The 10,494-nt window shown below is 35.6% G+C and overlaps 2 protein-coding genes and 1 non-coding gene across 3 annotated transcripts; all 3 read left to right on the forward strand.

The window, feature by feature from the left end:
- Nucleotides 1-1,078: 1,078 nt before the first annotated feature.
- Nucleotides 1,079-2,964, forward strand: LOC132189923 (uncharacterized). The gene is made up of 3 exons (XM_059604766.2): nt 1,079-1,308; nt 1,412-1,588; nt 2,551-2,964. The coding sequence occupies exons 1-3, from the start codon at nt 1,166-1,168 to the stop codon at nt 2,792-2,794; spliced, it is 564 nt and encodes a 187-aa protein (XP_059460749.2). The 5' UTR covers nt 1,079-1,165; the 3' UTR covers nt 2,795-2,964.
- A 5,895-nt stretch (nt 2,965-8,859) lies between these two features.
- LOC148583706 (uncharacterized) lies at nt 8,860-9,459 on the forward strand. The gene has a single exon (XM_088510773.1). The coding sequence runs from the start codon at nt 8,860-8,862 to the stop codon at nt 9,457-9,459; it is 600 nt and encodes a 199-aa protein (XP_088366899.1).
- Nucleotides 8,998-9,136, forward strand: LOC132191162 (small nucleolar RNA Z247). The gene has a single exon (XR_009441194.1). It is a non-coding gene; the product is annotated as a small nucleolar RNA Z247 (small nucleolar RNA).
- Nucleotides 9,460-10,494: the final 1,035 nt, after the last annotated feature.

Below are 10,494 nucleotides of genomic sequence, written 5' to 3' on the forward strand. Positions count from 1 at the left end.
AAGGAAAAGAGCAAAGGAGATTTGAACTAGTGACCTCCGTTTTATGAGGCGTGATCTATTGCTGATTGAGCTACCCCTTGGGGACACAAGGGCTAATTATTACAACATCATCATGAACGGAGCCATAAAATTTTATTGAAAAAATCAAAGCATAAATGAAAAATATATTAAGATTTAATATCAAATTAATATATAAAAAATAAAATTAGTACATATTCGGTATTAAAAAAATAAACAAAAGAAAAGAAACAAAATAATTGTTTCAAAAATATATTCTAATTTTAGAAATGATTGGTATCAATAATTTGTCCATATTTCTCTTATATTTTACTACAAATTCAATAGATCAACTATTAAATTTGTAAGGTCCACTATTGACTTATGTGGAGTTCATATGTGTCTACAAATCTAATACTTGATTTGTAAGAAGAAATGAGAAAAAAATAAAAAAAATATTAACACCAATCATTTTTCTTTTAATTTTAGTCTTATTGTTTTAGCTCTACATTGTTGTCGTTGCATTAAAAACTATTTTACCTTGCTCCTAAAGGCCATTGCCCATGCCTAAATTTTTTAGTGACAGAATTTGAGTTATTGATCATGATAGATTTCGGCAGTCAAAACTTTGATATATATATATATATATATATTAGTCCATATAACATATGTAATAAACAAAATTTTCATAGGTAAGAAGGGCCATGGCCAATAGCCTAATACTGACCACCCTTTCCCTTGATGCTTTTCACGACGTTTAATTATATTGCAGTCTTATAACAATTTTTTTAAAAATACAGGTGCAAACATATAATTAAAATTGTTATAAGACTGCAATATAATTAAACGTCGTGAAAAGCATCAAGGGAAAGGGTGGTCAGTATTAGGCTATTGGCCATGGCCCTTCTTACCTATGAAAATTTTGTTTATTACATATGTTATATGGACTAATATATATATATATATATATATATATATACATATTAAGTGTTAATTCTTGAAACTTCTATTTAGCCATTCAAATCTTTCCACGTGGCAGATTCAGCATCATATCAAAAGATGAGACTTTTCCGATCAACCCAAAAAATCCAACAGAAAACTAGTAGTACAATATTGCAGCAGGAGTAACATTCCAAGATTCTGCCGTTAGTTATTGGCAACAGCAAAAATGTCCGTAGCCTTATCTCAGCAAAGCTTCCTCGCCAACGCCCTCAGTGCTCCACCGACCCACAAACCCAAGACAAGGGTTCTCCATTCTGCTAAATCCATCTCATGCAGGTACCCACCTGATGACAACCAAGATTCTCCAAGGTAATGTCACCGGACACTTTCAATTGGGTATTTTTTTGACTGTTTTTAGTGTTTGGCAAACTATTTCTGAGACAATTTTGGGTGTTGGGAATCGGTTTCCTAGGAAGATTGACAACCAGTTGGCTAAGCTGGCAATAGTGACACTGGCAGCTGGGGTGTTGACGCTGGGCTCAGTTCATGATGCATCTGCGGCCAAGATTGGTGGAAGAGTTGGCGGCCAGGCTTTCCGGCCATCGGCTCCTCGGTCAGCACCTAGAATCAACAATAATTCGAGTTCGAGGTACCTTGAATTACACTGTTTTTGTGATTTAAATTAGGCCATTGGTTTTGGAACCTTCTATGATTGATTCTTATTGGTTGGACTTTTTATTCGAGAAATGTTATTTAGGAGATTGCTATATATTGAGGAATGACCCTTCATAGAAATTAAATATCATTTTATGCTACCATTTTCGTTAGTCAATTTATGTTCACAGGCTTACCAGAATAAATTTAGTCAATTTAGTTACCACATGCATTGTTATTTTGATTCTTCAATTTATATGTTTTCTTCAGCATTTTTAGGTCTTCATAAGCATATCTACACTCAAGACACCATTATTCCATCTCCATAAAACAACACCAATATTCCTTTTTCCTTCTCATTTTGTAACACAATCTGATTAAATTTACCATTTTTATTGGCTTAAGCTTTTGGATACATTTATTAGGAGCCATTAGATGTTGCTTGCTCTGTGGCACCTTGGATATGAAACAAATTTTGTTTGTCTGGACGCCATAAGCATTTCCCTGAAAAAAAAAAAAAAAAAAAAAAAAAAAATCAAATAGCAGGTGGCATTTATTAAAAGAGGACGGTTCCTTAAGACAAGAAGAAAAGAAAAAGGAAAAAAATTGATATCTATCAGAATTTAGATTGCTCAATATTGTACTTTATATCTTAGAAGAATAAATTTGAGTCAATTTCAATTTATTGATCTCATATGGATCCAATGTATGAAATTTTCAGAGCATGTGCACAGGAGAACATCCTTTTTCTGATATTATCATCTGTATTCAATTCTGAATCACTTTTCACATAAGTCCATTAGGCTTATAATGGATGTTTTATTGGCTTCATTTCAAAATTTCTGTCCTATTCTTCTTTCCATTTTGATTTCTCATCCAAGAATGTGTCTTCATATGATTATAAAAAAAATTACCACCCACCAGTCTATTGAGATAATAATTAAGCTTATTTTGCAGGACCAACATCTACATTAATCCTCCAGTTGCCCCACCTTTAGTTGGTGGGTATGGTTATGGCTATGGTGTACCATTCTATGGTGGCTGGGGTTGGTCACCATTTTCATTCTTTGCTCCTGGTCCAAGTGTTGCCGTTGGCGTTGGAGGTGGATTTGATGTCCTAGCTCTGTTTCTGTTTCTTGGTGCTGTAGCTGCTGTTGTGAGGAGATTCATCGGATCAAGAGATGATGACAGTGATTACTAGTGCAGAGAAAAACTTTTTTTTAATGTTGGAGTAGAAAAATATATATATGTTTCACTTGTAGCATCTTCAGCAGATGCTCTTAAACCTCCATATTGTGTATATTTAACTAATACGAAGCAAAAACCCGGTCTTGTCTTCTCGTTATCTAAAATACATATTTTTCTTTTTAATTAGCTACTTTTAGGTAAGCACTATAGTTTATTTTTTTATTTTTTTTATTTTTTTTTAATCATTTCTCTCTCTTCTCTCTCGGTGGTTTAAGAAAATAAAATAAAATAAAAAATACTGGAAAATAATATTTTTAAAAAATAGAGAATGAAATAAAAAATCTATTGAAGTTTGTATTATGAAAGTAGTAGATAAAGTAGAAAATTATGCTTTTTGAGATGCTCTAAAGCGACTACAAGACATTTTAACTAGCAGCCATAATGTATTTTCAACCATAATTATGTATTGACTACAAGACAGTTTATGTAATATAGATGTAATATATATTGTAATACGAGAATGGTAACATGGTTCAAACTGTATGGAAAGAATTCTTTAATGCTCTGTTTTACAAGAAACACTTTTAACTGTATTTGTAAATGTATGGAAATAATTCTTTAATCCATGAATAAGACTTTTTCCCCTCCTATTCATGGATTATAATTTCTTTGAGGAAGTTTTTCTACATGGTGTTTTTGAATTAAATTGTAATGCTCTTTATGTAATGCTCTTTATGTGACTTAGAAATTTTAGTGCCTGTGGTTTTTTTCTTTTTTAAATAAAATTCTCTCATATTGCTCCTTTAGTGTCAGATTCAATACCCTTTTCATAGGCTTGTGTTAGTATTTTTGTTGGCTTAATTCGGTTCCAAAATGCAAAGGCTACTGTTCATGGGCTCAAACATTGATAAAGAATGTTTGGAATTAAATCTCCACCGTTCATAATGTAGATTCATGTGTCATGAACGTCCCTGCAAAGTTTCAGCTCAATCGGACCATAAATACTCATCGATCGAAGCTATTGATCAAGGATCGACGGAATTTTTAAATTGCCGATGAATGCTGATTTTCACCCTCAACATGCCCTGTTCGGACAGGCCCTCTCCCTGTCCGGACAGTAATTCCAGAAACTCAGTTTTTACCCTCCTTAAGGCCTTGTCTGGACAGCCCACTAACCTGTTTGGATACCCCGTACCTGAAACAGTTTTAAATGATTTCAAATTGTGTCCTAGGTCTAGGGATTGTGAGGCTATTATAAATATATCTCTATAGAAAGAGAGAGGTACGAATTTTCACCCCCAGAGAGTTCGTCAGAGGCTGTGTTAAGAAAAATCATATGTGGTGAGCATTAAATTGAATCTCTTAGAGTTTGAGTTATTCCTTTGATAAATCTACGGTTGAGAAGTTTATTAGAAGGGTCTGGTAAAGGAGAATCACATTGAAGAAGATTGTGAGTAAGGAGACGAGTTGTAGGCTTGTCGATCTTACAGAGTCAAGGTCTTGTGAAGGGTTGTAAGTGTTCCTAGTGTCTGTAATCTCTAGATAATCTTTTGATAGTGATTTCCGAAGTTTGCCTGCCCCGGAGAGGTTTTACTTTTAGATTGTTTTCTAAAAGGTTTCCTCTTCGTCACCAAAATTCTTGTGTGTGATTGTTCTTATTTTGGTGATTGTTTGCTTTGATAAATATCCATTAATTTCGCATAAACTGTGATATTTATCTGTTAAGTGTATTTCAATTGGTATCAGAGCTAGTTCACTCCGTGAAGGATTAAACTCCTAAGTGTAGATCCTTGACTTCTTTTTGCTATGAATACCTCTCAGTTTAGTTTCATTACTTCTGATGATGAGATTGATGTTCAACAGTTATATAATGATTTTAAAGTAGTGTTCAAAGCTTATAACAAGGTTTCCTGTAAACTTAAAAATTCTATGCATGATAAAGAGTCTTTGTCTAATGAATTGTCTGAATCACATGTCTTAATTGACTCTTTGAAATTTGAGAAAGAATATTTAGTGAATGATTTGTCTAAATCACATATCTTGATTGATTCTTTGAAATCTAAGATTTCTGTGCTTGTTGAAAAGTCTTTATCACTTGAGAATGAATTGAATGTTTCTAAGGAACTCTCACGAAATTCCTCTAGTGATAATCTGAAAAGCTTTCTTTGTATTGAAGAATCCGTTTCTAACAAGCAAAGTATAATTGTTGATAATGTTGGTGCATCTACTTTACATGCTTCTAATGAGTCTTTGAATGTTGAGCTTGTGAATGTTAAAGAAGCCAAGGCTAATTTTTTCAAGACTCCTTCAATTAAACAAACTCAAGGTAAGTTTGTTCCTATATGCCACCATTGTGGGATTGTTGGTCACATTAGACCAAATTGTTGGAAATTCAAAGCTGCCCCAACTCTCCATGGTAAGAAAGGTAAGAAAATTTATGCTGAACATCATGCATTTTACCCTAAGCCTAGAGTCATGCATCCTCCTAGAAAATTACCTTCTAAAAGGTTTGTGCCCATTTGTCATCATTGTGGAAATGTTGGTCATATTCGACCAAAGTGTTTTGATTTGAAATCCCATAAGCAGAAAAGTGAAAATTCCTATTCTAGGAAAGAAAGTGAAGGCTTGGTCATAATGATGAGAGACGTGCTATCTAGGCTAGATAAGTTTGAGCAAAGTCATAAATCTAGACCTAAGATTTTTCAAGCGTGGGTTAGGAAGGATGATACCATTCACCCCTTGAGGAGGAGTGGTGGTGATCTCACCTTATGTTAGGTGAGTCACCCACATGCCTAGGATTGATTTTCTTGCATATCTTTGCATATCCTAGAGTAGGCTGTTTTTCTTTTTGCATTGCATTTTTGTTTTATTTGTTTTGCAAATGTCTTTTGTTTGTATGCATTTCTTTTGTGAAAAATTTCAAAAAGACAAAAATATTTTTCTGTGGTTCTTTTTCTTTTCTCTTTTTTGTCTTATGTACCTAGATAGTCCATTAAATTCTCATGTTGCTTTTATGGATTCAATTCCTTGCGTCTTGGAATGTTCTTAATATGCATGAGATAAAATTTGTTCGTTAGACTTGTTCTTGTGGTTACCTAAAGCCTGAGCTTATGTGGTACATTTTGCGTATGCTTTATTTCTTGTGCACATTTAAGCTTAAATTGAGGTTTTGCTTAACTTTATTCGTGAGGTATATTAGGTAACCATATGAGGTTTTTGACTAGTCATGATTTTTTCAAATTGACCATATGCTAGTTGAACCTAGGCTTATAAATTCTTGCTTTCTCTTTTGTGATAAGTACCAACAGTTTAAGGACACTTTTTCATAGAGAAAAAGAAACAAAATAGTAAAACAAATAAAATCAAAAGATCATATTCCAACAAGAATTTATTTCATTGTGTCAAACTTGTGCAATTTGTTTTACAAAGAGAAATATGTAGGATGAGAGTGGCTAGGCCCTAGTATGATAAGGTTTGACTTTTGATTTGATATACATATCAAAACCTCATGGTGGTGAATCTTTCTCCTCATTTTGTAAGTTGATAATTTTTCTCTTTGAATGACTTACACACACATCATACAAGCTTGGGTTGAATGGAACATTTTTCTTGGCTTGGGTTAAGCAATATGAGTTTCTTGACATTTCTAATTTCATGTATATTTTGCATATTTCGAGCATGTTTGGGAAATTCATTGCTAAAATACATGAGCTTTTGATGCGTGTATCATGTGTGTTCATTTGACTTTTGAGGGGGAGAAACATGTTTTTCTTTTCCAGTTTCTTATTGAGAAATGAGTCATACATTTATGGGGAGTTTGTGTTGATTTGCCTCCATGATCTGCATTAAAGTTCATGCAATTTTCGTTTATTTTGTGATCATGAGTTGAGTTTCTTTGGGTTATTCCTGTTTCACATATGCCTTGATGTGTTTCGTGAAGTGTTTCAAGAAACATGAAGACTTTTTTTCATTTGTGACAAAAAGGGGGAGTAATGATGGGAGATGATGGGATGTCTGGGCATATTGGTTTTTGTCACCGAATTGCCAAAGGGGGAGTTTATTAGTATTTTTGTTGGCTTAATTCATTTCCAAAATGCAGAGGCTACTATCCACGGGCTCAAACACTGATATAGAATGCTTAGAATCAAATCTCCACCGTTCATAATGTAGATTCATGTGTCATGAACGTCCCTGCAAAGTTTCAGCTCAATCGGACCACAAACACTAATCAATCGAAGCTATTGATCAAGGACCAACGAAATTTCCAGATTGCTGATGAATGCTGATTTTCACCCTCTGCATGCCCTGTCCGGACAGCAGTTCCAGAAACTCAATTTTTGCCCCCCTCAAGGCCCTGTTCAGACAGCCCACTAACCTGTCTAGACACCCCGTACTTGAAACAGTTTTAAATGATTTCAAGATGTGTCCTATATCTAGGGATTGTGGGGCTATTATAAATACATCTCTATAGAAAGAGAGAGGTACGAATTTTCACCCCCAGAGAGTTCGTCAGAGGCTATGCTAAGAGAAATCATATGTGGCGAGCATTAAATTGAATCTCTTAGAATTTGAGTTATTCCTTTTATAAATATACGGTTGAAAAGTATATCGGAAGGGTCCGATAAAGGAAAATCACGTTGAAGAAGATTGTGAGCAAGGAGACGAGTTGTAGGCTTGTCGATCTTACAGAGTCAAGGTCTTGCAAAGGGTTCTAAGTGTTCCTAGTGTCTGTAATCTTTAGATAATCTTTTGATAGTGATTTCCTAGGTTTGACTGCCCCTGAGAGGTTTTACTTTTAGATTATTTTCTAAAAGGTTTCATCTTCATCACAAAAATCCTTGTGTGTGATTGTTCTTATTTTGGTGATGGTTTGCTTCGACAAATATCCGTTAATTCCGCATAAACTGTGATATTTATATGTTAAGCGTTTTTTAGCTTGAATAAATTTTCACGGGTGGCTTATAATTTGCTTGGAGAAGCTCATTATTTTGTTTCTAAAACGGTTAAGATAATTCTTTGTTATTTTCTTAAAATCTTAGTGACTGTTATAACTTGATTGATGAAGGTTGCTACTTTTCTTACATGTTTATACCAATACTTTTTTATTTTGGAATATTCTGTGTGGAGGTTATAATTTACTTGAGGAAGTGAAGAGGGTTGCAGAATCTGCTCAAAGAATGAGAACTAAATTGTGTGGGAATTTTGTACCATCTAGTACCTATTACATCTCATACCAATGTTGCTCACAAACCGCCAACGTTGATCCCAATCAGCCAGGATAAGATAAGCCTCAAAGATACAAACTTGAAGGCTACTGAATATAAGGAATTTGACAGCCAACAAGATCCTAAAATCAAGGATACTTACAGCTGTACAATGCAGCCACATGCTAAGAGCAAATCCCGGTTGACAAGCATCCATCATGCATCAGACTTCTCTTCTACCAAGACTACTTGAACCTATGTGTTTATAGTAGATTAGTTTTCTATTTTGTTATCTTGTAAGCTAGTTGTAGGTCATGTGACTCTCAAGTCACAAGCTAGTTGAGAGTTACGTTTATGTACAAACATTTTATAAATAGTGATCCAAGCATATCTGCCAAGTAAGACAATTACAACAAATCCCTTTGTCTTTATTATATGGTATTAGAGCACTAAAAAGGATTAACATCCACCTCTGTTCCTTCTTCTTTTTTCTTGTCCCACCAGTATGTCTACCATCTCTCAAATATCAGCCACAACTCACTCCTCACATGCTTCCTCACTTCCCCCATCACTCACCAACACCCACCACTCCAATCTCAAACTTGTCAAAATTATACGTTGTGGAGCACCTTGATTGTTCCTTACCTGGAAGAACAATCCCTCTTTGGCTATGTCACTAGTGACACAATCTGCCCACCTCAATTTCTTCCGTCCAGCAACACCACTGAAGCCTTTACTCTGACACTTAATCTGGATTTTGTACCAACAGGACAAGCTTATTCTTAGCTTGTTGCTCTCCACCCTCATAGAAAGTGTTCTCACTCATGTTGTTGGACTCAAAATCTCCTGAGAGGTATGGCTTACCTTGGAGCGTATGTTTGCCGCCCAGTCTCAGGCCCGCATCAAGCAATCCCGCTTTCAGCTTGCCACTTTAAAGAAGGGACCTTTTTCCACCACTGACTACTTTCAAAAGGCTCAGACCCTTGCTCACACCCTTGCAGCCATTGATACCCCTCTCAAAGACTCTGAGCTAGTCTCATATGTACTCGCTGGCCTTGGATCCGACTATGATCCCCTTATCACCTCTATTACCACCTGCATTGATCCAGTTTCCCTTGAAGATCTCTATGGTCACTTATTGACCTATGAACAACGTCTTGAGCATGCCAACTCTGCAGGTGATTTGGTAGTCTCTAGTGTTAACATTGCTCCCCGTAGCAACCTGCCCACTGGCCGTACTCCACGTCAGTTCACTCCTTTCTCACATTCTGGCCATGGACGTGGAAGAAGGGGCCCAGGCCGTGGCTCTTTCCATCAGCATTCCTCCACTAGGTCTACATGTCAAGTTTGCCTTAAACTAGGTTATACACCTGCCAAATGCTACCACCGTTTTGATCACTCCTACAAAGTTGACCTAGCCACCCCTTCAACTTACTTCACTGCGCAAACTGGGTTTCTTCTGACTTGTTGTTAAGTGCAAAAATATTCATATTTTAGCCCTTAACTTATATTTGTTAATTCCTTAGTTTTGTTAGTTTATGTCATTTTAGTGCTTTTATGTGTTTTCTATGTTTTTGTAGGTATTTGGAAGAAAATGAAGCAATTCTTGAAATATCGTGCTTAAAGAGCAAATTTGGGAAAAGTTGGAGGTTCTAGTAGTGTGATCGATTGCAGATCCCCTACAAGTGGAATGGCCAGACGAGCGCAAGGCGTGCGCTCGTGCGCATAAGCAAAAGCCTCAATCGCACTTGAGATCGAGTGCCTAACACCAGCAATCGATCACGGTCTTGCGATCGAGCGCACACGGGATGCGAGCGCACCCGTGCGTGAGGAGCAAGTGAGCTGCAACCCTATTTTGGAAAGCGTTTTCTTTTAGGGTTTTGAAGCCTTGTGCGAACTATGGCTCAAACCCTACGATTTTTAGGGTTTCTAGAGTGTTTCTAAGGCCTATAAATAGACCCTGAAACCTTTAGAATAAACACACAATTTCCAAGGAAAAGAATTGGAGCTCTTTAAGTTCAAGTTTCGGGTTTATTCTTTTTCTTTCTATTTTATTTTATGAAGATGTTTAACATCAAACTCACGTGTAACTAAATTACTTAGTAGGGCTAGATTAAAGTCCTAATTATGTTTATTTAATATTTCAATATTGACGCCTTTGTGATAATCATATTGTGTTGCTTAACTTGATTAATTCATGTTTTCTTGAATTTCCCATATGTGTTTGTCTGATCAACATATGCATGTGGTATGGATTAGTTAATTAAATCAATTTGGATGATCGAGTCCTGGGTTTAATAAGAGTAACAAAAGAAATCCACACCAGGCTCTTGGGTTAATCAACATGGGGAACCAGGAGTAGACATCCATGCCCTAGGCCTTATGTATTCGTTGATTTCCATAGATTTATACTTTCTTAAAAAACAACTTAGTAGACACACATGCTAAATTCTTTAAGAAAAAAAAAAGAATTAGAGTAGACACTCATGCCTAATTCGGTGTTTAGGAA

The sequence above is a fragment of the Corylus avellana genome, chromosome 9, assembly GCF_965113065.1.
Source record: "Corylus avellana chromosome 9, dhCorAvel1.hap1.2, whole genome shotgun sequence".
Classification (NCBI taxonomy): domain Eukaryota; kingdom Viridiplantae; phylum Streptophyta; class Magnoliopsida; order Fagales; family Betulaceae; genus Corylus; species Corylus avellana.